This window comes from Athene noctua, chromosome 3 (genome assembly GCF_965140245.1).
Source record: "Athene noctua chromosome 3, bAthNoc1.hap1.1, whole genome shotgun sequence".
In the NCBI taxonomy this organism is placed as follows: Eukaryota; Metazoa; Chordata; class Aves; order Strigiformes; family Strigidae; genus Athene; species Athene noctua.
Window position 1 is genome coordinate 25,873,527 of NC_134039.1, and position 26,651 is coordinate 25,900,177.

Below are 26,651 nucleotides of genomic sequence, written 5' to 3' on the forward strand. Positions count from 1 at the left end.
CAGGAATTGTGTCTATTTCTAGGAGGACACTTCATGTGGAAACATAATTAAGAGCTTCTGCACTTTCTGAGGATCTCAGCTTGTGCAAGCAAATTCCCAGGGGTTCCTGCAAACTTAATGTTGGGAATGAAGGCAAATCAAGGTACTGCCTGATGACAGCCCTACTAACCTGTGATATAGTCTTTGATAGGTAAAGTATCACAGTACTGGGCAGTCTCCTGCTGGGCAGCCTTGAACTGTAATCCAAACTCATATTTTAGACAGCCATCCAATTAAACAAGGAAGGGCCTTGAAATTTACATAAACTTTCCGTAACACAAAAAGCAAAAATTATTCAAGCAAGGACTTTACAGTAATAGGAAGGAACACCACCCTTATTCTGCAATATTTAAAGCACTAGAAATGAGACATACTTAACTGCCACCACCCTGAGAGACATATTGTGATACTTTTGTGTAAAAATTACTAGAATAAGATATTACTGTTTATGAAGGCACTTGTGATGGTTTTAAGCCCTGCCGGGACTGGAGACCACGTTGCTGTTGTCCCTCCCCCACCCTCAGACACAAGTAGGGCACAAACCCCGGGGTTAAAATAAGAAGAAATTTAATACAACAGTGTAATAAGCAATCTGAACAACAGTAGTAGCAACAACAACAATAAACAGTAATAACAGTAAACAAGAAAAAAAGATATACAGAAAAATACTGCAATGGATACAGACATCCCCGTGCTCCCCACGACCAAAGCCACAAAGGAAAAAGTTCCCTCGCAGGAGTGCCAGACCTGATGTCAGCATGGTATGAATAACCCACCTGGAAATCCCTTCCCCCTCTCTGCTGGGGAAACTTAACCCTATCCTAGCTGAACCAGGACAGCACTATACAAAGCATGACTATGTTAGAGAACAGTGTTGTGCATATTTACAGCTCTTTAAATAAACATGTATATAAATATGCTTAAACAAATGAAGTTGTTAATATGTGATCAAGGACAACACTTCACTGTTATAAGCTTAAGTTTCAGTAGAAGCAAGGCAAGTCCAGAAATTCCCTTACCAGTTCTCAGCATCTGCCATTGTCATTCCTAGGTCAGAGGCTGTGTGAGGTGATGGGCACATTGTCCATTGAAAAAACAAACGTCAACCACCCAGCTGAATGCAGGCTCAGAAAGCACAACAGCTGAAGTGGCTTGCTTCTGATTTACAAGGCATTAGCCATTAGTTATCACATTATGTAAAGCTGATTTTTAAAAGATGATTTATCTTTTGTTTGCTATACTTTAACTTTTAATTAATCTGTTTAAGGCTAAAATCTAAATTTAAACCTTTTTGATTGCTTTTGAGATTATCTTCTGATTATATACTGAATCAGTGGTTTGTGCACTGGATTTGGAAAAATTAAACAGAGTGCTTTATAAGATTTTAGTATTTTCAGGGCAAGTCTCCCAAGAACTAGTATGTGATCCTCATTTAAGGATGCTAAAGAAACTCTAGATTACCAACACATTTCCATCTTAATGGAGTCAGAGAAAGTATTTAAAAAGAAAATCTTCAATTTGTCTTCCAAAATGATGCTATAGTGGTTCTGCAAGTTACTTCACAGGAAAGAATGATTTGCAATACCTATCACAAAGGGAAATAATCTAAGAAAAGCAGTGGGGAGTTCTGTTGACCCCAAATAAAATCCACAAGGAGCACTGTTTCTCAAAAAGGATTCTAAAGGACAATGTAATACTCTTCTGAAAAGTATTAGATGATATAAGAAGGGGCAATAGCCACAAAACTGCATCTCAGGAGGTTCAGACATCAGAAAAATTTGTTCCATTGCTGTGTTACCCCCCAGGTGAAAAAGTCACCCAGAGAGACTTGGGACCCTTCAACCTCAGAAATTCTAAAGTTGTTCATTCCATTCCTAACAGCAACTATTCTTTTTTCCTTTATCTGCCAACACATGTTACAATGAGGAAGATGGCAACTCAGTTACCCCTACAAATCATTCCAGCTGATGGCTCTCCACTGGGATCAGAAAGCTGGATGCAATTTAACACCTCCCAGCAAACCACACACTGCTATCCCCTTGATACTGATTTCCAGTATTCACCTCAGGAGTTTGTGCCATCTGCCATAGATTCAAGAGGACTGACTGCATGGGAATCCTTTCACCATTAAGCTTCTGAAGCCCAAAAATGTATCATGCTGTCAGAACAAAAACCAGCTATTGCTCTTTCCTGAGGGAGAAGAAAAGGATTAGTTTGTTTTTAGAGAAGCTCTCCCTCTATTTGAAGTCCAGCAGTTCCAAAGACATTGTGGCAACCACTCTCAAACCCGGGTCCACAGTAACATATGGTATAACAGTTTGCTGTGTACAAGTGCCAACGATCTTCCAGCTGGTGCACAAAAGATGAAATACAGTAAGTACTAGAGAAATGCTATGGTATGTTAGTCCATGCTTTGTCCAGTGTTGCCAGAATACAAAATTGATGTGGTTTTCAACATTTCATACAGTAAAGTCTGCTTTCCAACTACAAGGCCATTTGATATATCTTTCAACAGTAATATGCCTACACTTCAAGACAAGAATGACTCCACAATTAGGAAGACCCCATCTGCCTTACTAAGCACTCTGTCACTGCTGGGGTTGTTCTGATGACGTTGGTTTACTGGTTTTGCAAGTATCAGAGGAAGATTCCTGGATCACAACCTGTGACACTTCAGAGAAACTCTCAGTTAAGCCATGCTGCTGTGGAAATAGATGTCTTGAACCTCGCAGAGCACGTATACATGAGTGTAGGGCTTCACCTTCACCTCAGTTATGGATACCACCTTCGGTGCCACTTACCAAGAACAGTATTCTAGTCAGTAAGACTGCCTCACATCACACCATCTTTCCAGCCACCAAAATGCCAACTCCCTCCCCATTATCAAGAGGGTATGACTACCCAGAATGACCAGGGCAATATCCACACTTAGGATCTTTTAAACAATATTAAGAGCAAATCTACAAGAAGGTAACTTGTACTAGAATGTACTATCCTTATTCAGAAGTCATAAGCAGTTAATGGTATTATCATTTTTCAATTTAAAATAGAACATACTCAACCTATGCCTGAGGAAGAGGCAACAGCCAAATCAGAACCCTGAAATTAAGTCCTAGAACAAAATGCCAGATAAAGAAGGTAAAGGAATCTACATATGAGGTTGGCAGTGATATGCCTGTACAAGTCAGAACAAAGAAACATATACCAATCTGATGCTGGTGGGAATGAGGGGTCATTGGCCACTCTGTTATGACTCCTATTCATAAATACACATTTCACATAGAAGAGGCAGAACTGTCAGAAGGACAATCACAAAACAATGTTTCCATTGAAATTCAAAGGCCTTGAGTCTCTATGTCATCTTGGAATTTTAGATCAGTATTTTAAAAAAATGCATCCAATAACTGTCCCCCTCTCATGGGTGACATCACTGTCTCTGTCCTTAACCTTTCAAAACTTTGTCTAGTGCTTCTCTTAAATACATTATATGTAGCATTTAAAAAGGCAATGGTAGATACTTAACACAAAACTCTTCCTGTGAGATGTATAATGTACTTTTAAAAATATATTTTTAAGTTACAGCCTTGCTTCCTTACAGTAAAACTAGCTCTTGTCTGCTTCCACCCATGACTGTTTCAAGGACCATAGGGAAGAAAATGTGTAAAGGTATTTCTAAAAACTTTTCAAACATTTTGAAATCTTTCCAGTTTAACAGATTAACATACACAAAATTTAATCCATAATTATGGATTAAACTACTTAATCCATAACTTCCAATTTTAACCTGTAAACTATTTTAGACCTGAGAAAATCTTCCTTGAACCTGAAAGCACAGTTTGAAATTGGACCGAGGTACTATCAGTGCCACCACATCAAAAGGAGATACACAGAATGCCTTTTCCAGAATTGCCACAGGATTTTATGGAGAAGCTGGATCAAAGAGCCTCAGACTGCTGACATGATAACAGTGGAGATAAAATTTCACTAAGCTGTCTAGGAACAAAAACTCACAGGGTAACTCTCCTGTCATGGTGACATGCTGACATGGTGGCCACCCATTGTTCTGATGAAGTCTAACTGAAAAGGTACAGAAGCCATCCTGTATTCAGGGCAGCCCAACCACCACAAACACTACTCTAGCATAGTGAGCAGACACTAGAGGAAGCAAGTTAGCCAAAGAAAAAAAGCTTTTTCAGGCTAGAGAATGTGGGCCCAAATGAGTACTCTTAATGTAATGAAACCAGGTAGAACTGTATTCAGTCTGGGAACAGGATTCCCTCTTCTGAGCAGTCCAAAGGTAATCCAGCCCAGGGATACATCTGGGAATGCTCCACAACTGGGAGATGAGAACAGTTTTCCAGTGGTTCCCTTTCATGTTGTAGTTCAGATTAACATTGCAAACAGCTGGATACCAGCATGACATCCCAACACAGGTCCCTGCACCCTCTGCTGGCTTGCCTTCTCTCCAAACTTAAGATTCACAACACCCAGCAATTCCAACAACAATACAGCTCAATCAGTAGTCATCGCATGGAAAAAATCTGAACAGCTCACTAGCCACAAGTGTACCAAGAGCTACAGGGCCGAAGTATCTGAGCAGATTAAGTGTATATCTTGTACACGTACAATGCACCTCTAGTTACAACATATTTGTGGGAGCAGATGAACATACCCTAGGTTAGCTGTGCATATGAAAACATTGCTGACATGTTATGTTCTTTCTTCAGGACAACAACTGCTCTGTGCATATGACAGTAGTGACAGGATTTACATCATCTTGCATGAACTAGTAGCACTTGTCTGGGTTTACAGTGTTGAATAACTGTCTGGATAAATACAAATTCCTCTGGATGACTACTTCAATGCTTTCCAGAAGCCATCTAGCTATAAACCAGCTCTAAAGGTTGATGTAAAAGTCAATAAAGCAGTAGTAATTTGCTGTAGGCAATAGTCTAGACAAGACTAGTTAAATATAAATCTAAAAGGATTACTGCAGAAAACATCAGCCCATGTAGTAACTCATGTTTCAGTAAGACTCTTCAGTACTTAGAATACAGGCTCCACAGTCAGCCACCCTGGAGAATCAGGCCACGTTCATTTAGTCACTTTACCTGGCAGATGTTCCCAAAGTGGAAAACATAGTTAGTAAACAAGCTAAACAAATATATATTTTAATAGCAGGTGCAGAATTTTTCTTTTCCCCTAATAAAGTATTTAATACCTGTGCATATTTAAGGACAGCAGCTGAATACTAATCCACATCAGAAGATACAATACACACAATTACCCAAGATACAAGATAAGCTTTTCAGTTATACTTCTCTAGACTAGCAATAAATTGCAGAAAGATGACCTTTACACACTACCTAAGTTCCAAACTTAAGTCATTTAGTAAACAAATATCCAGACTGATATGCAGTACAATCTCACTAAAAACCAGCAACTTAGGAGAAATGATAATTCTACAGTAGTTTTCTCCATCAGAACATTTCAGACAAGATATTGAGAAGTGATGATGCAGGACATCCTATTTTCAATTAAGTAGTGAAAATAAGTCTTAAGACTTTAGTATCTCCAAAAATTACACATTGCTTCTGTAAAGCTATAGAAGTTTTAGAATGATAAAAAATTATCATCATGCAAGTAGTCTTTAATTTCTAATCACTTTAGAACCAAAACTCATTCTAAAATCATTTGATACAAAACACATCTGCATCCCAATGGCTAAATAATCACCTTGAGATTATACACAGTACTTTAATACAGCTGAAGATCTCAGCTATTAACGTAAGCAAAGGTCTTTGTGAATGGTCTTTGTGTTCAGATCTAGTCATCATGAACCATGGTATTTAAAGTTTAAGGTGAAGAAATATGAATATATTATTTTAGTTTTAGAAAAGCTGACAGATGTGTCAAATCAACTTAAACTATAAACATACCAAATTTGTGAGACCTTCAGTTGCTTATACAAGCTAAAATAAGGCAATGGATGCAGATCAGAGGAAGACTCATATACTTGGAGATCTCAGCTATTGGTCTTTCCTTAGCCCACTCAAGCTGACCCATTTGGAAGCCAACCCCAAATCTTACAAAGGATTAGATCACAGATATTGAGTGAGGAATTTGAGAATTCTACTCTCCATTAAGAGAAAAAGAGGCTCTACTCTAAGAAACTGAAGACAGATGATCTACTTTGTCATTTCACAGCCATTAGCATTCAGAGAAAGTCTCCCCATGACTTTCAAAAAGACCTAAATCCACAGGTATCTTAGATGGCATAATCAGAAAACATTTTAATGATTAGCAAAAATTTTATTTTACTTTTGCTTACAAAGACTTAACTCCAGCACAACCTGGAAGGATTTGTTTTCTAGAGATCATTTCTAGTCCATTTTTACAAGTCCTTAAACCAACATTTTTTTATATGTATAACCACTCTCCCATCCCTTAGTTGAAAACCAAGACTGGCATTTTTCTCAGCTCAGTTACTAGGTATCAGTGCATGGTTTTTCCATAATTCTGGACTCCTGAGGCAGTTTCATATAAATGAAAAGTATTCATGAACCAAAACTAACAGTAGTATCAGTTAATTATCAATTGCTTGAATTTTTTTTAAACAGTCATAAATTATTTTGAAATATTAAACAATACTTATGGGAAAGGACTTTAATGTTTGATTACTTGATTTAGTCCATGGCAGCACACGTTTTCTTCGCCCTAAAAACATGACTGTAAAATTCTACAGAACAGCTCCTATTTGCACACTATTCATTTAATGTGATACACAGATTTCTTAGCAAAAATAATAGAAAAACGTAAAAACCAAAACAGAGCTATACAATCATACTAGAATGGTACCAAAATCAATTCTAGCATTAAATATTTTTGCAATCTGGCCAAGTTTTGTCCAAAGAAACGAATTAATCATCACTGCCGGCCTGTTTTTCCATTTTCTGTTGTTTCCATTCTGAAATGCAAGAAAACAATTGGTAAGACTTATTACTGGAAATAAAATCAACATATTATGGAAAAAAGACAAATATTTTTTGAATAAATATTTACTCCACTAACCATCCTGTGTCTCCCTGGTTCCAACATAATCTTATCTCTTTTTATTACTTATTTAAGCAGCAAAAGGTTTCTGCAAAGAAACTTTCTAGTAATAACTGCAAAAAGCTATCCATTATCAACCTCACCAAGAGACAAAAGCCCATACTCATTTGACCATAGAGAATCTATTTCTAAAATGTGAGCTTTAGCAGTTTGTTTCAAGGTCTTAATTTTCACCCTTCTTACACTGATCATTGACTACCATCATCTCATTTACTTGAGAGGAGGTTGGTTGGCTGTTTCAGATCTTTTTGGTAGAACATGGCCTACTATCAACTTCATTACAGAAGAGCATAATATTCAACCACTCTTATCGACATTCCTGTGGAAGTTAAAAGCAACAGACTGGCACAAGAAATCTCAATTTAGCTACTATTTAAATCCCTGAAGTTTAAGAGTTTTGCTGCAAGGGCAATCACTAAAGCACAGGGAAGACCATTTATCAGCATTCAGCCTTGCTCAGCACAGATGCAAACAACTGAAAAGCAAACACCAGTCCAGTTCTCCATCAATGCTGAGAGACAAAGGAATGTATTTATACATTTTAATCCTCAAAAGAGTAAGGAGTCTTTTAATGCTGTAATTGTAGTATTCCTCCATACTGCATTTACTGATACAAACCCATTTTCTTCTTTCAGATGTTGGTATAGCTCAGCTTTATTGTTGACAGAGTTCAAACGACCAGTAAATTCCTGGTGTTTCCTAGAGTTGGCAGTATTAATCCTGTTGCTCCATAAAGACAACAAGGATATTGGCCCTAAAACTGCAAGTAAAAAGAGTTTAAGTGTAAATTCTTAAACATATCATTATAAAGGCTTAGAAGAATTTATAGACTATGCTAGTACAACATATTAAAACCACTATTAAACAACCTACAACATATTAAACCCACTAGTATTAAACAACCTTATAATAGAGGCTAAATACAAAATATGCAAAGTGGTAACAATTGCATAGTTGCTTCCTCTGAACATCAGCTCAGCCACTGTGACATAACAGCTCACACCAAGGAAGAAAAGTCAGTGAGAACTGCCCATTCTGACAGCTATACTGCCTAGGCATGTTTATATTTATTAGTCAGCAGGAGACAATGATTTCTGATGCCTGTCCTTAAACAGCGCTTCTAACATACAGTAGCTCAAATAGCAACAGAAGAAATTTGTTCAACCCCCTGTCAACCCAAGTGCCTATCAGAGACTCACAGAGTATCCTGGTATCTCTCTTTCTACATACATATGTTGAGGTAATATTTATCAGGAATTTCTCATCATTAAGTGTTTAAGAAAATACAGACTGATATGACAACTTCTATTTTTAAAAGAAATAATCTGTTGCAATGCTTCTGGTTTACCTTTTGCCTTTTCAGCTGTGGGCATTTCATCCATTGTAATGAGAGGCTTTTTGTTGGGTGGCTCAGGAGAATCAGGGGAATCTTTGATAACCTCAGCTTCTGCTAGTTCTTCTTTTTCATGATCCAAAAGACCTTTTAACCTTTTTGAGAGAGAAGGAAAACAGTGAAGCAAAATATGCTAGAGTAGCACATATTCTTGATACCATTCTGTACTCAAATTTATACACAACCTGTGTCATAAGATTACTTTTGACCCCTTGGAATGGGTAAAAAACAACAGGGAAGACTAGCTAAATAATCCACTGGATAAAGCCTTAAGTAAAGGGAAGGATCCTAAAATATAATTTAATTTAAGTTAGTTAGCAGTATTTATAGCATAGCCGAAAGAGTCAATCATTCTGAATTTTGAAGGAGAGACTAAGTAACAATGAATATAACAAATACCACAAAATTCCCTATTATCTTTTCTACCTAAATTCAGACCTATTCTATACCAAATCCCTTTTATCTTGGGCCCCGTTTTTGTTGCACATATGAAAGTAAAAACAATCATAGGAGTGGATTTGATCATACACAGGAAGGCATTAAAGTTCACCAGCATCGTGACAGTAGTGTAGGTGGAAAGGTCCTCCTATCCTAAATGACTGTAGCATGCACAAAACATGCAAATTAAGCTTACTACTATGAGGGCTTTTTGATCTCTTTAAATTAGTAGTTTGAAGAGACTGACAAAGGCTTACCACTTAAACAAGTTACAACAACATGAATTACAGACAGTCCTGTCGTTCAGCTGAAGAGCCCAATCTGGATTGTTTATCTACCTAAACATTAAACTATCTACAGCTCAAGAGCTTATCCTGAGTTTTCAGTCATGCTTTTTATTTCTATAGAGCAGTTTAATGTCTAATAGGTGGCATGGTTAGGATAAAATTCAACAGCAGTGACCCCTCAAGCTGCAAAGCCCTGCTAAGTAGTCAACAACTTGGACAAGAATCATACTGCTTGTAAAACATGTTAATTTAAGAAGTCTGATAAGGAGACACTAATAAATTGCCCATTTCCCAAGCTTGGTAATGGTGACTGATCCAACAAACCTTGGTATCCACACTCCATGCTAGTAAGTCAAGGTTACAAGCAGGAATGCATCAAACTAACCTGCAACTGTTTCACCACAATTCCTCTCCCCTTTGAAGTAGGGCAGGACAAAAATGATGCTACAGGCTTACTTTCCTTTAGAAAAATCTACCTTTCTGATTCTTGCCATGGCTTATCCGATTCATAGTCTTTGCCCAACTTCTCTGATTTGTCTTCTTTGTCTTCTCTCTTTCTACCTCGTTTCTTGCGCTCCTCCTCTTCTGGGGGTTTGCTTCTGCAAGCCATTAAACATTCCAAGACTCGCTGGTGTTTATCAGAGTTGTTTATGTGTGCTCGTACAAGGGTCTCCAATTCATTCCACATAATCCGGTACTGTTCATCTCTAAGCAAGGCCAGAAAAAAGGTATTACATATAGGATTACCTAGATCATTAAACTGTTGATTAAATTAAAGTTAAAAACCAGACGTTAAGAAACAAAAAAAACCCCAAACCCAAAAATAACTCTCAGCAGATTGACTGTCCTCTACTACTGGAAGTCTACCCACCTGGGATTACACCATCCTTGAAACATGAAACCACACTGCATGTAACATTTCCCAATGGGCAACCTGTGTTAAGTTTCAATTGAAATAGACCATGTTCACTGAAATCAAATTCTTAACTTCCACAAGATCTTACTGCCAATAGGCACTTCTGAATCCTCTCAGTTGTTTGATAACTGTTAGGATATGTAGAGGGCCGCTTATGTACTTACATGGAAATTATTTACTAGTTCTTTGAATTAAAAAAATTTAGAAAGAAGTGTACCATGTGACCATAAATACCTTTCAGTCACATAGGCAAATCTGTAGCTGAATTTATTTTCAGCCAATTCTTGGAAATACAATGCACGCATCACAACAACTGAGATATCAGGATATGCTATGCTTGTTTTAAAGGAGTAGCCCATATTTTAAATAACTCAAAAGGATTTGACTATCCTAGTATAACCCGATTTTAAATAACTGTTCATTTATAATAAGCTTAAGTTTCCCTTTTTATTAATCTGAAATCACTCCACCTTGTCCTAGGTTGCAACAATCTCTTACCTTTCTTGATGACTATCTTGGCTTTCGTATTTTTAACATATTCTCAGTTCTTGGGTAATAAAAATGATGGGCGTTTTTTCCTAACGTACTGCAGTATCAGTACTGTGGCAGCCCCTAAATGATGCAGGCAAAGTATTCATAGCATTTGTTTTGTGTACATACAGCATTTTATTTACCACATATTACTTTCTGCCAAACTTTAAAAATCTGTATGAAAACAATGTCAATAGAATATGAATAGAAAAAGCCCAGCAACAACAAAGAGATATGGATGTAACCTTTTTGGACCCTTTCCTCTGGTACCAACTGTTGAAATTGGCAGTGGATCATTTTTCCTCTCCATGTCTACCAAATTGTATATTGTTTTTTGACAATTCAGGACATCCTCATCAGTCATTGCTTCTTTTACAATCACACTGGCTAGTGGCACTACCTGTAAGACAAAAGTCAACAACGAGAACATCTGTGTATGTCGCTGGAGAGAAACAGGAAGAAAAGAAGTCAAAGGCAATGGAACCATGAAACAACACACAACAACAGCACCCTATCTTAGTCTCAATGTAGTTATAATTCTGAGCAGGTATAAGCAGACGCATGCTTTCTTTACCTAGCAGGACTGTTGCTGTCCAGATCAAATATTCCGCCCAATTTACATGGCATTCCAATAATCTACTGACATTAAATACAGACTATTTAAGTGAAAATAAAGCTGAAAATAAACTGATTTTGTGGCAAATGATTTATTATAAAGAGTTAATATTTCATCCAGTGGCAAGGTGAAACAATCTAGAACAGAATAAAAGGTTACAAACCCCAGGGTACTTACAGCTTGCATGTTGAAGATGGTAGTCTGAGAAATAATCATAGGCCAATAACGAGTATGTTTCTCTAACTGATCTTTTGCACGTTCCAATGGAATTTCAAGACTGCCATCGATCTTATATCTGGGCTCTAGAAAAGGAGTTAATCGGTTTTCCCTCATAAATTCACCAAAATCCTAATAACCAAACAAGACACAGTTAGGCATTTCTCTAACAAAGTAACTTTCACTGAGTGGGTGAAACAGAATAATCTTGCTTATCACTAACCATGTACCATCCCCATTGCTAAATTTAACCCTAACAACTAGAGCCTTGTTTCTAGTTTCAGATGTATATTATTCAGGACAAACAGAAAACTTAACCCATATTTTTATATTACAACTGATGAAAGGTTCTTGATGAAGAGGCCTTTTGGATCTGCAAGGTATTTCATCTATGGTAAGAGTCTTACTATGTTTTTCTGGAAGCCACTTTGATTGCTTACAACAGACACAAAGGATGTGTTGAAAGAGATAAAGGGAAAAAAATGAAAACAAATGCCAGCCGATTTGTCTGCTCCATATCCAGGGTTCAGAGCTGACAACTTAATCTTTTTTATTTACTGTACAAGCCATTTACATGCAATCTACCCTTCTGACAATAAGCAGGATATAGTCCTACATGTATCCAGCCCACAGAAAAAGCTTGCCAGGAAGAATGCTATTCTAGAATCAGAACAAACTTTAAATACCCATAGTGCATAAGGAGGCAAGCACTTCCTTGACACAGAAAGGATTCTATGAAGCAGGCAGAACAATAAGCAGAGGTACTACTTCGTACTAAATACGCATCAGTAGTACAAAGATAAACAGTTTGACCCTGCAATCCACTCACCTCTCCAAAAACCATACTATTACCTTTACACATCTATTGCACTACATCTCTTGTCATCTGAGACAAGCAACAACTTAAGAAAAAAAAAGAAAAAATAAAAGAATCTTACTGTAATCCGATAGTCAGTGACTCTTCCACCGCACCCTTCGCTAATTGATGGGGGATCTTCTAGAATTGATCGCGAGCTGCTTAATACATGCAGAAAAATTTCTCCTCCATGGCTGCTGAGCATGTGACTAATTACTTTAGAGCCAGACTTGCGTGGCTGTTCCAACAAAACAGAACGACCTTTTGGAAATAAGAATAGTTTCATTAGTTACTGCGTGCTGCAATTTTAAATTAAAAACTACATGTACTCAATACAGGTTTGCACCTAGCCAGAAAGGCTCTGAATCCATTAAAATTGTGTTTTCACCTAGCTGAATAAGAAACAGATATCTCCTTTGATTATTTGTCTTTACACAGAACAGTGTATGCTCTTAAATTTTCACAGAAAGATCAAAAAGCCTCTCTCCGGGACCAACCAATCATTTCTCTGTAGAGTATTAGTTAGAAAAAAATAAATATTTAAGACATCAAAATGGTACATTGTGTGAGGGTAGTTTGCTATTTTTAATTATTACAGATTATGTTGTACACTAAACTTACCCGGCCCTACTGCAGAAACTCTCTCATTAAAAGCAAACCTACTTGAATATAAAGGTATCAACTGATACCATTCATTAATGCTTAAAATGGATATAATTTTTTCAGACAGAGAACTAAAACTGCCTTTGTCTTATTTCCATTAAAATACACTAATCACAAAAGGGTGTATTCTCCAAATAGGTTGCTTCTTACGAGGAAACAAAAATAGAAGATTAGAAGAAATACACTATTAATTTTGGTTCTAACCATTTTTATTACTCAAAGTACTTTTTCAGTACAGAATATTTAGAGAAAATACATAAAAATTACAGTGTTTATTAACACCACTGCATATTTAGACATTCAAATGATTTGACTGGAGAAAACATCCCATTAGAAGGATGTTTGTAATGCTATTTTGTTTGCAAACTGTAAAAAAACCCCACATTTAATTAACATTGACTACATATTACTTGTTTGGAAGAAAACTTTGGCTTACCTTTTAACATATATTTAAATAGCTACCTCTTATAGCAAGATTATGCATGGCAATGGGCAAGATCTTTCAAATAAGCAAAAGATAACTAAATCTAACCTGCTTTTTGACTGATCCCAGTACACATAGGTATGTCTGCTTCAGCTGACCAACACACTTAGATGGTCATAACCCAGTTAAAAAGTTTTGAGGCTGCCCAGCATCTGCTAAAAGTCATAGACATAAACTGCTAATATTCTGCAATAGTCAGAGTAAGCATTGTGATAGAGTGCACTATCACCTACTGAAAGCAGTGTTTCCTACTGAATAGTATAAAGTGAAAAGTATTCTATATCTGGATTCAGATAAGAACTACCAGAATTCAATATTTTCTCCTTCTTTACATTTTTCCTCCCATCGTTAAGTTTCAGAACACATTCCATTTACTTTTAACAACTTCCTTCTGTTAGTTACATGACATGTTCAAATAAACTGAACATTTTTACAGTATATAGACATTTACTGCTATACAAACCAAAATGTGGTAAGTGCTCTATTCACCATATTAACAATTAAAACATTAAATAATGAGGCCACAGACAAAAATTTACCATTAAGGAGAAAGTTAGTAAGGCATGAAGAAGGTCTGCTATTTACATCTACTGGTGAAATTCTGTACGCTCCAGTGCAATAGTGTAATTCTGAAAAATAAATGAGTAGAAAGTTGAGAGTGTAGTTCCACATACAGAAAAAAACATGCCACAAAATACAAGGAAGAGGAGGACACTATTTCACAGTCAGCAAAACTAAGCCTAGCTGTCTCTTGATTTAAATGTCTGCTCCTTTCATCATCTCCTCGCAATCATTCCAGTACCCTCAACTGCAAGAATTTAACACATTCTCAAGCCCTATTTCCAGCAGGACCTCTAGTTCTTTATCTCCTGAATTATCTCACTATAGAGTCAGCCTCCTCTTAACTACATTTCTGTCAAAGAGTCAACATATCTTGCTGACAGTCTACAGTGTGCATGCACTGAAGGATTAGGTGGTTCCTATGCTACCCCAAATCTTCCCTGTTTTTCTCTCCCTTACTCAGATTTGGGTAGAAATCTCACCCTTACTCAGATTTTAGAGGCACTAGTCTACCGATAGTATCATTTCATACATTTAACTTCCATACAAATGCTACTTAGCACTCTAAAGATTACACTAAAGAGAGTTCTTTGATTCCCACCCCAAAACAAGAATTAAAACTGAAAGAAATTCAACGTGTCAAAGCTGCCATGTTAAAAAAGCACAGCTGTGGAACTGACAAGGTATTATTGGCCCTGTGGGAGGAGCAAATTATTAATGAACGTTGCAGTTAAGGAACAACTTCATGATACTTAAGAGACTGAAAAAAGCCACCAAGAAAAACATTACTACTATTCTCACCTCTTACACAAACCACTGATTAGCCAAGATCAGTAGAGCATCATATGACCATGAGTAAACCAGGGTGAAGTTAGCAGCAAGGTTTATAAAGCAAAAGGTAAAGCAAGCATTAACAAGAAGAGAATTATGTCCTTGTTCAGATTCTTATTAGTGTACAGAGAGAACAGTGTTCAACACAAAGTTAGATGATCAGTTTTGTAAAGATACCATGTTACCTACCTACACTATTTGTTCGAGGAGTACACCATTTTAATGTTACAGTTTCTTTGAATGTGGCTTCTCTGCTATTGCCACCTATATGATTATCACCTGCAATATGAAGTCATAAAAAGTGTGATCAACCATATTTTACAGAAAAACTCATCAACATTTAATATACAAAATATTTACAACATGAGCATATACAAGATGTAATCTAATTTGTAAAAGTTAGATCTAACAAGCAAAAAAGTTATTAGCAGTGGCAGTTGAAAAAATAACCTTTTAAAATCAGCAGACATCGCATGTATTTTAAAAACCAATTCAGCAAACAAAATACTGCAGCTCCAGTGTTCCATAGGTATGATTTAACATTTAGAAAATTACACGTTTTATCTATAACAGGCTTTTTTTTTCTTCTAAAGTGTCTAGAATTTTAAGAAAATATCTTATTTAAATTTTCCACACAAATTAGAACCCTTAACAAATGTCAGAGCTGATAATTTCTTGTACATATTACATTCCAAAATCAAAACTGAAACTGATCTAAAGGCACATTTGACAAGTTGAGCTTTCTGGGATTTGTTCTCACCATCCAGTATGTTTGCTATGTCATGTTTAATCTGAACATCTCTCAACGTTTTACTGGCAGTAGATGGTTTATCATTAAAATACTTTCATACGTCTCACTGGTAACTGCTTTGGCAAAAACCACCTGAGAGCCTTAAACCAGGCATCAATACTCCTCACTACATTAAACTAAGTTTCTGCTAGTGAGTTTTGCAGTTCTCCATGATCTTTGACTCACATTATCTCAGGAAAGAATTAACTGAGTGTTGCATGAAGTTTCAGAATTACAGTAGCATAGTCAAACAATATGCTCGATTCCACAACTGGAAGGAATAAGACACATGTCAGCATGCAACACCGTATGCAATATATTAGACTTTAGTCTAATCTTTAATGTAAGAGGTTTTATTTCATATCAAAAGACATTCACTCACAAAAGATTAGTTTGATTTGCTTACTAATCATGCAGGTAACTTGCAAAAAGTTTTTTTTCAGTTAAATTAAAATAACTAAAATGATTCTAGAAAGTCTCTCAATATCTAAAGGCCAAACTTATTTAATCTAAAAACTCTCCAGCAACATTTCACAGAAAAAAAGATCAATGTAACTGAATTCTAACTTTCCTAGCATGAGCTATTACAGCTGAAAGCTTTATTTAAAAAACAAATAAGAAACCAAAATTTACACAATCTAAGAACAGACTTTTTAATCTCAAAGTTCCACTGGAAAAAACATGAAGCAGAATTGCAGTTGGAGTTAGCTTTCGGCTTTTACTAGCAGACTTACTCCTTGAGCCAGCAAGTATTATGAAACTATTTCTGAGCCCCTACAACAAAGTTTCATACTTTCAACATGCTAACACAAGTTCAGAGAAATACTAGATAATAATTTCAAATTTACAAAAAGAATACTAGGTATTTCAAATACAAGAAGAAAGCTCAAAAGCCAAACAACTACAGTCTTTTCCAAAGCAATTACTGCCATGAACAGGCCATGGGATGTAAGTGATGTCAACTATTATTAACAGACATTAAAAGTTAAATTGCAGAAGGAATAGTTTTCCACAAATACCCACAAGAGGTTTCATAAAATCCCTGCACATCTGGTCTCTCATCTACTTTTTATATCTCAGTAAGTTGACATGCCCCTCAAATCTCCTGAACATATGTGAAACCTTGACTGATGAATTTGACCTGTTTTTTCATTGTTATATCCTTATTACTGCATTAAAATATGCCAGTAATGAGTAAAACTCCAATGCCAACATTACAAATCAAGTTCTTGGGTTCTAAGGCATAACTTAAAATATGCTAATCGTGCCTATAGTTTACATCAATTTGAAGCTTGCAATCTTTCTCTGTGAATACTTCCAGGTTGATCAAAAGCCACTTTTAGAGGACTATTTCTACTTACCACTCTTTAAAAAGTCAACATGTGCCTCTTTGTGATGAAGAAGCTCCACATCATAGTTGGCTGATGTGTTAGCATGTTGTTCTTCCTTTAAAAGAGAAAGGTAAAAAGAATAAATATAATTGAGTCAGGAGTCCCTGTTTTCATAAATGAATGATTCTACATTTGCCTTTCACTCCAGAAGAAAACAAAGTCTCCAAAGTGCATCAGACAACAACAGGATTGCAGTGTTGAGGAAACTGTTTGTGCTCTGACCTGTTTAAAGATGCAGCCATCTGCTTTTACTCTTTGCCTTTTATGAGACCCTGTGGTTTCCTCTTTATATAAAACTCATATACAGGGTTCATAGTGTAAAATATAGGTAAAAAATAGGCTTAACTAGTTTTGTTTTAATTAGTGAAGTTAAGGAAGCCTATGACATACTGAATACCACCCGCAGTTACAACTTACTGAGCAGCAACAATGGTCACTGTGGAAGATTGGCAATTGCTTTTTGTAACTAAAAATCTCAAGAATTCAAACCAAAAAATCCACACTTTGACATCATTTCCTTGCACTTAAGATATATAAAAACTGTCCTTGCAGTTGCAAGTTTATAATTCAAAACATATGAAGGTCTGTAAAGAGGATACTACATCTTTAAACAGCTGCAGAGGACTAGCAAAAACAAAACATTAGCCTTGATAAGTTATTCCAAGTTTGAAAAAAAAGAAAAAGCACAGAGAACCCAGAGTCTATTACAATAAGGACAAAGGCAGAAGGGAGAAGCATACCAGCAACACACAGATCAAAGTTACAGACAAGGTATTTGCAAACTTAAGTACATTTACAACATGACCCATGTCAAAGTTTCATTAAAGCTGTGAAAGTAATTCTTAATTTCATATTTTAACTTATAAAATCCATACAATATTCCTAGTTTTCAATGATGCAAGTAACAATTAACAGTATTGAAACTTGATTAATTTTTTAATACAGGAAGGTTTATCAGCCCCTGCCCTTTTTTGCTTGTTTGAATACTGACACTTCTGTTTCAATTGTCTCTTCCTGCCTGATCAGAAAATTCCTGTAAACTTAATACTTGAATTACTTAGTTGCACTGATTTCCCTCCTAGTAGCAATAAAAACAAAAATTTAAAATAGGGACATAAACAACATTGAACAGAAGATGTTTAATTTAATATCTCTTAACTAGATATCATCCTCTGTCCCCGTTTCTGATTTATGGATCTTCAAACTATAAGACCTACTAGAAAACCTTTAGTTAAAAAAATCAGCTATTAGTTACAAACACCTTTATGTTGGATAGGCATGATAATGAAACAGGGAAAAAAGAGACTCACTATGCCAATATAATGCACAAGGGTCAAGAATATCTAAACACAACTAGAAAATAACGAAAGAATCACAGAGTAATGAGGTAAATAAGCCTGTATGTATCGAAAATACAAACAGCATTGAAATAAGACTTGTATTGCTACATCAAAAACTGAGATTCAGCAATACAACATTTTCTTCTGTGGTCCCTCTTTACTTTTTTCCCCCTTTATTTTTACTAACCTGTTCACAGACATTGAATGTGGGCTAATAAAAAAAACAGAAAATATGACATGGAGAGAAAAACAATGTAAAAATTCAATTAAAATAAACATTAAAAATTTTCAAACAAATTTAGAAATGATGTAGCTAGTTAGCGCAAAGCTATAGACACAGTATTACCTTCATGGGAATGTTCGTTATTGTGGTTGAAGCCAGATCAAAGTGCTGTTGTACTAAAACATTCAGTTTTGTAGCCAGATGCCGCCCAGCACGGACACTGTGCACTTCACTGGTTAGAACAGGTGAAAGCTAAAATAAATTGACATAGAGAATATAATAGTATTAATGGATTAGGAGCTAGTATTGTGTAATAGTATGATTAATTTGAAACTCTAAAATAAGGATGTTTATAGGGCTAAATTTGACTAGAGGATAAGACTACCACCCAAAAAAGCCCACACCATGGGAAACTGGGAAGGAAGAAGCAAAAATTATTTCTCATTCACAATTTTGCAGGTTATGCCAGTTGTTACAGTTGCAGTTGGTACAAAGCGTCAAAAAATTAGAAGTATGCTAAAAACTCAAGTCATTAATTGTTAATTGGAAGAATCAGTATCACAACATGGGGAAGAAATTATCTTAATAGCAGCTCTGGGCCTAGTTTTTTACTATTTTACCTGCTAACAGGAACAAAGTAATTTTTAGAAACCTACCTGTGTAAGTGAATCATACATACAGAAAAGAAACAAACAAGTCATAAGATGCATTTGATTCTTTCCTGGCCAACAAGGACATTGATTTTAGGCTTTAAAAAAAAAACCAACCAAAAAAACAGTAACAAAGATGACTGTCGTACAGAGGAAAGTAATAGTCAATTTATTCTCTTCTGTTCACATTTCATTTTAACGTAACTATAAAAGAGTTTGTAGAAAAGAATCTCAGGAAGACAGCTATTACAGTCCTTTTTATTTATGAAGTACTATGTAGGACTAGATGCCTTTCATATTTAAGACTTTTTCTTTTGTCTTTTATACAGATAGTATGTTGAAATAATGAGCAGTGCAGACTGAAGAGCAGATTAATTACAAAATATTTTGTATGTACTTGGTTTCAAACAACCACCACTAAGCATACAAGTCCACAGAGCACAGGTGCTTTTGTTACTGAACACCTGAGATGTTAATACATAGAATAGTTTCTTATATGCATCCTTTCACCTCCTTGTAAAATAATCTTTAAAAGTACCTGTAGGGTATTTCAAGTATTTGATGAACTTCAAGTATATTCTACATTTCTACAATATGTTACCCTTTCTTTCACTTTGAAGCATTTTTCATTAAAAAGGCATTCTGTTTGCTAACACTGGAACAATAGAATTTATACACAAAAGCTCATTTTGTTTAATGAGAAAATCGTTTGACCAAAAGGCTAAAAATGCTAACATGCTTGTCTGGATAACATGGAACATGCAGTGCTGAATAATATCCACATAATTCAATAACAGATAACTGGGAAAGCAGGGCCTGTGCTACCTAGTGGGTTATGCATGAATAGCAGGAAAGTTACTCAACTAATCTATTCAACATTCCAAGTAGTTGATGGTTTTCCACTAGGTTCCTAAATATACATTCTCAAAAAAAACTCCCCTAAGACTACCATTTTATGGCACTAATGGGCTTACTTCCCAAAAAAATGAATCATGAATTAATTATGAAAGAAATTTAAGTAGTGAAATGGAAAAAGGGGTTACCATATATTCACTAAGACTACAAACCAAGAAAACAAGGCATACACTTTTGATGGCAACTTTTCAAAGAATTATCACCTGCACTTTTTCCTACACCTTACTGGAGAGCAGAGCCTCAAAACGTTATTGCTGAATCCTTAATTTACAGTCTATTTTGAGCCTGACACGGTTCCTAATCCTTGGGTAAATTTTCTCATTTTAAGCTCCTTACCTCTTTTTTAGGACGATCTGAAACAAGGCTGTCTTCACCAACTGGGTAAGTGTGGATTAAGACCAATTCACATTTCTGAATCTGCATTAGACTTAAAAATAAAAACATTCTATTTAGCGTACAGTGTGGTAGACTATCTCCTAAGAATTAGAGAACTCTCCCAAGATTCATCTCATTCCCAGAATACAATCACAAATATGTACTACAACATGCTCTTTCTAAAAGCAGTCTGTAGATTACGTTGTAGCGCATCTTTATGATTGTATACAAAATAAGTTTTTATCAGAATAAAAAGCGTAACACTTCTAGGTCTTCAGATGCTGTAGCACTGTGTTTCTTTTTGGACATATCAATGGAACAGATCCTTAACTCATGTAATCTGTTCAGTTTCACTCAACTGAAAGTTGACACTACAGAGGATTTCTGTCTTCAAGTGTGTGCACAGGTGATTCCAGTGAACATGAAAACAGCTATCCAAATAGCATGCCTATCTCCCAATGCAGCTGGAAATGTGGAGAAATTAAGTTACTGTTCCACATCTCTACCTACAGGAACAAGACCACTTTTCTGTCTTTACAGTGAACTGAGCACCTGATTCTGAGGCAGTATTCTTTACACACGAGACTACAATTGCAGCAAGTAAATACAGGAGACTCCTGCTTCTGCTGTTTAAGTGCCTAAGGAGTAACCAAGAACAGGATCTTAACCTACTGTATACTTTACAAGGCAATACATAATCCCTAGGCCGAACAGTTTTAGACAAAACACATGAAAAAATTATTTCTCAGAGAAGATGTAACCTGTATTTCAAGAAATTCCTTTACCTCAAGGGGAGTGGAAGTGTCAGGCAACACAATAATTTAGAAATGAAAAGTTAGTTTCAAAGAAGTTAGCTATTTTAAGTTGAAGAAAATGTAAAATTAATGCAGTGCTATCAAGAAAAAAATGCATCAGACATTATACACTGTATATTTGTAATCAGTAATGCAAGTCAGTTACAGGTCTCATTTTGGAGCAAGATGCAGAAGGTAACGTAAAGAAATACTGTCCTACGAGGATAAAGGATGATATTGAAAAGCTTGTGATTGTATACCAGCTCTGTCAACAATATCATGATTTAGCACTTTATTTCACACAGGCATTCAAACAGTTTATTAGAGTAAGTTATAAGTGGCAAAGATACACATATTTCACAGAGGATACAACAGGCACATGCAGAATAAGAGAAACTACATTTGTAAAAAGTATACTCACTGATCTGAATTAGCTGCAAGCTTGTTATGCTCATGAATGGTTTCCTGAACACAGTCCTCAAGCATTCGAACATGACTGTCACTAAAAAGAAATTTTTTATTTTTTAAATGCAGAATAATCAATCCTCCTGTTCAAAGAAACATGACACTAAATGCTCTCCCCTACTTCAAGTGGGAAATTTTTGGTTTGTTACTTTAACAGACCTCCATAAATAAGGCAAGAAATGATCAAAGAACGCAAAAAAGCTAGCTACTTAGGGCACTAATTCATGACAATCAACGAAAGAGTGCTAAGAATGTATGAAATCACTTTTTGCTAAATGGTAGAAGCACATTATCATACACACCTTTTTGCATTAGTAATACAGATTATTCTTCCTCTGTTTCCAACACGTTCTGCATTCTCCATGAGCATGGTTCGAGCCTCATGCTGGTATTCAGTTATTTTGCAGAGTGCTTCAACTGCTGCAACCAGACCATGAAGTATGCTGCAGCACTCTGGATCTGCCCGAGGATTAGGCGGCCCAACAGCTGCTAATGCTGCCATCAACTAGTTAAAAAAAATTATTGAAAGTCACTTTCCAGCCATTTGTTAAAATGATCAGTTAAGAGAAAAGTTATCATTGTAACTTATTTTACATGTAAATTAATATTGTTGAGAGAAAACCAAACAAAGCAATTAAAGACCATTATATGTTACCAGCCTTCTGGAAAACATTTGTGCCTAAACTATCCTTTGCAATTTATTTATTAACTAAACATTGAGAATAATAATTTATTACAGAAAAATACCTGGCTATAATAAGTTTTATCCAATCCCTGAAAGAAATTCTAACATTATCAGTTGCCATTTGCTTTTATTTTCTGAGAATTTGGAAATTCAGTTCCTCCCCAATGTAAGTTTATCAGAGGACAAGCCCATTCAGAATGAAACAAAGTGAGAGCAAAGAGAATATTTACATTTTTAACATGTTTTATTTGCCTATCATGCAAATGTAAAAAAACCCACCAATTCTAAAATTCAAGAAGTATCATCAAGATAACAGAAGAAATACATAGGTAATTTCTTTGTAACACTTATTTTACTACCTAACTCTACATTCAAAGCTCTTGGATTCTTTTTAAATTATGTAAAACTGTCTGTAGAATAGTCCAGCCTCACAGGCTACTAAAAATTCTGTTATGTCATAATTTCAGACCAGATCCACCAACATTTTAATCAACCATAATTATTTCTTACTGAACATCATAAGAATCTGCAATTTACTCCACAATTAAATTAGACTTACAGAAGAACAGTTACAAAAAGCATACCTCCTGCAAGTTCTGATCTTCTTGAGTCCAAGAATTCAAGACATGAGCCCCAGAATCACTCACAATGAAATTCACCTAAAAGGATCAAAAAAACACATGTAAATAACAGCCAATCATAAAGGTAACAGCTATTATAGCTACTTCCCCAAATCCAAACAAACATGAATTACAACTCTGTCTTATGATGCTCTGGAGATACATAGAATGACAAGCCAAACTAAAGATTAAGAGAATAAAACCACAAAAAGCAGCCACTCCTGCTATATTCTAGATCAAATTAACACTGCAGGGTATTATGAAGTACTTTAATCATTACATAATATTTTCAGTAGAATAGCTACAAAATAAATTCTAATACTGCAATATTGCGAATCATTCTCCAAAGACTGTCACAGTAGATCACAGGGGTAAATATCTAACAAGATTTAATAAACATCACAAAGTATGTCCTAAAGATGACAAAAAAGTCAAGAGGAAGCACACCTTCCACCTCAATTTCAGTTTCTCATACCACATCAAGCTCCAGTTCAGCCAACTGATTTAAGTCCATTAAGTGTACACTTGATATAATCCCATAAGGGGACTTCACTGTATATCAAATGCTCTGAACTAGTTTAAACATCCATTATCTGAGAACAAGGACATGGAATCCATCAAGGCGGTGCAGCTGATGTATCAAATCACTGAATTACCGGAGGTATTTGTTACTGCCCAGCTTCTGGACACAGCTAGTACCCCACCATCAATAGTTTGTACCAATGTCACTGTCACAAGGTTGATTAACTGTCTTTTTTTAAGAGGAACTAACCTTTAGGGCATTGCACAATGGTTTACTCAATAATGAGAAAAGATACAATAAAACAGATATTAGTTATCTTATGATACAATGTTACAGAACCCACCAGGTATTTCCTTTTCTAAACAAAGACCTGTGTGCCAGGAAGCCCCCCCTTCTTTTTCAAAATGGTTGCTTCAGGGCAGTCCAACTTCTTCCTAAAGCCCAGGATTCCTTCAAAAGGTGACTATAAAAACCTTAAGAAGTGCTACCAAATGTGTTTAGAAACAAAATTCAATTTGAAACAATACCTCACTCAAGCTTTTGTAAAACATACAGCTCAGGAGCACACAATAACAAATCTGTAAGTTATCTTAAAGCACCTCTCATGTTTTGCACAAAGTGACATTAAGACAATGAATGGTCCCCCCCAAAAATATGTAATGGGATTCATATACTATTCAAACCAATTCAAAAGTGTATCAACAGCTCAAAGACATTTGTATATAATAAATTATATTTGAGCTTTTAATGTAACCAACAGCTAATGATATTAAGACTTCATTAAAATGGGAAAATATCCCCTATACTATCAAGTACCATATGTAGTAAGGCTAGAACAACTTACCAGTTTCTTGAAAGGGAAAATATCATACATTATTCTACAGTACTCCATGGATGATTCCACTGAACAGGTCCATAGTGATTTTGAAATGGGTGCAAGAGGTATAATTCCTTGGGTCCGATTCTTTACTAACATATCAAATTCAACATGTTGTCTGCAGGATTCTGCCATATATGGGCAGTGATCCACAACAAAAACAGTTTTATGAGACTCAGAAAATATTTTCATTTTTTTCCTAAAAGAAACAGACATTAAAATCAGAAAGAAATTATAAAACACACAAAAAAAATCACATCATAAGGTTACTGTGCAACTTATAAAGCATAAAATTATCTTACTAGGATACGCAAGTTTTAAAGAGATTATCTCTTATTCAGACTACATATTGCATAATTAGCTCCTACAAAACTGTTAAGCTTTTAAAAAAGCCTAGAAAATTCCCATTTTAAGAATCTGTTTACATGAAGACAAACATCCTCTAGAACTCTTACTAGTCCATATGTTTAGTATACTAGATTTCTAATCAGAAGGAAAAAAGTATAGAAAATATGGAAGTATGCTGTTGAAAAGGCAACAACAATACATACTTTTCTAATTAAAAGAAACTTTTAAGAAGAAAGTACAGAAACTGCTTTCTATTTATAGCTCCTTTCCTAAAATAAGCAACATGGAAGAAAATAATTTATTATTAGGTTACACAGATCTTAAAGTAGCATAAACATTAGACTTTTAAGTAGATTTTTAGCCTTCACTTTTCTATTTTTCTTTCTATTTTTAAATTAATACTTGCATCTCTACTTTTATCTCTCACTGACAAGCATATGAAGTCTGAAACGATAATGTAAATGTTTCTTATCCAGCAGGAGTCATAGGAGCACCCCTTGTATTCCTCACAACGATGAGACCTGAGAACTCTGCAATGAAGTGTAGCGCATCTTCCCGTTTCACACCGACAGACTGGGTTTCCCTCTCCTATAACATGACCGAAATACTTTTGAAGCAGCTATCACATCAGATCGTTGTGTTAGGATGGACATCTCAATCTGAAGACTTAAACTCCATATGAAAATTATTTTTAGAGTAGAGCTACTTTACTAATCTTAAACCAAATACTCCTCAACTTTATTCAACTTCTAAATGTTTCCATAACGTTTCTGATACAAAACCCCCTATTTTGTCCACGCCATTACCGAATTACTGAATACACAAAACCAAAAACATATGTATGAGTTCATTTAAAAAAACTAACACGTCAAAACAACGAGGATTTACACAAGTCAGTCTGCGGGGCTGGTTTCGCACCCGTCCTCGGCAGAGGCTGCCGGGGCACGCTGCACCCCCCTAGCCAGAAGCCACGGCCGGCCGCAGCCTGGAACAGCCCAGCGCGGTGGGCCCGGCCCAAGGGCCTGCATCCTATCTTTACCTTGGCAGAGAGCTTAAGGGGCAGGCTGCACGACCGCCGGCGAGGTTCGGAAGAGGGGAGCTCAGTGCACGCCCGCGGGCAGGGGAAGGGAAGTGTTTCCTACCTGGGCCGGCCCCTCCTCTGAGGCAGAAGTGCAGGGCCCGCTCCGCGACGCGCCTGGGCCCGGCCGCGAGTTCGCTCCGAGTGGGGATGATGCCCGCGGGGCGCCCTAAGCTGGGTCAGGCGCGGGCGCCTCCGGCCGGGTGACCTCCATACCCCTGCGCCCGCTTCTTCCGCCGCCGGCTGCGGGGCGAGCGCGGGGCCCGGTTCCTGCCTCCGCGCCCGGCGCCCGCGGGGGTGGGAGAAGCGGCCGAAGCCCCCCCCGCTCCGCCCACCCCTGAGGCCGCGAGACCCCCACGCGGCCACTTACGCCGCCGGCACGACGGCTCCCCCCCAGCGCTGGCGGGGGGAGCGCCTCTCCCCTCACACCTCCCCGGCCCCGGCGGCCACCCGGGCCCCAGCCTCACTCGCCCCCCATGCCCGTCCCGGCCCCTCCGCTCGGCCCTTCCACCTGGGCGCGGGCCGCCCTGCAACGAGACACCGCCCAGACGCTCGCCCCTCTCCCCGCCACGGCGAGAAAGACGAGGAGGGGGGCCCGCGCGGCCGGCAATCTCGCGAGAGACTAGAGAACCC

The 26,651-nt window shown here is 36.8% G+C and overlaps 1 protein-coding gene across 3 annotated transcripts; it reads right to left on the reverse strand.

Annotated features, from left to right (window-relative positions):
* Window positions 1-611: 611 nt before the first annotated feature.
* Window positions 612-26,629, reverse strand: INTS13 (integrator complex subunit 13). 3 transcript variants are annotated; one of them, XM_074902359.1, is made up of 18 exons: window positions 26,083-26,627; window positions 24,560-24,791; window positions 23,157-23,231; window positions 22,190-22,392; window positions 21,844-21,924; window positions 20,590-20,680; window positions 18,812-18,940; window positions 18,653-18,676; window positions 17,096-17,180; window positions 15,134-15,223; window positions 14,092-14,181; window positions 12,488-12,666; window positions 11,511-11,681; window positions 10,963-11,117; window positions 9,747-9,977; window positions 8,501-8,640; window positions 7,771-7,912; window positions 612-7,006 (listed from the first exon to the last, which is right to left on the reverse strand). In XM_074902359.1, exons 2-18 carry the CDS (start codon window positions 24,782-24,784, stop codon window positions 6,967-6,969), a joined length of 2,151 nt encoding a protein of 716 aa, XP_074758460.1. In that variant the 5' UTR covers window positions 24,785-24,791; window positions 26,083-26,627; the 3' UTR covers window positions 612-6,966. The 3 variants fall into 3 exon arrangements, with proteins under 3 accessions (XP_074758460.1, XP_074758462.1, XP_074758461.1); XM_074902361.1 differs by lacking the exon at window positions 18,653-18,676 and having other exon boundaries at window positions 7,771-7,906; window positions 26,083-26,629; XM_074902360.1 differs by lacking the exon at window positions 18,653-18,676 and having other exon boundaries at window positions 26,083-26,626.
* Window positions 26,630-26,651: the final 22 nt, after the last annotated feature.

Coding starts and splice junctions, on each gene's coding strand:
- INTS13 (XM_074902359.1), bottom strand. CDS start 24,784: ATGAAAATATTTTCTGAGTCTCATAAAACTGTTTTTGTTGTGGATCAC. Junction 18,677..18,811: donor TAACGAACATTCCCATGAAG/GTAATACTGTGT, acceptor TTTTTTTATTAG/CCCACATTCAATGTCTGTGA. Junction 11,118..11,510: donor CCATCTTCAACATGCAAGCT/GTAAGTACCCTG, acceptor TTTGTCTTACAG/GTAGTGCCACTAGCCAGTGT.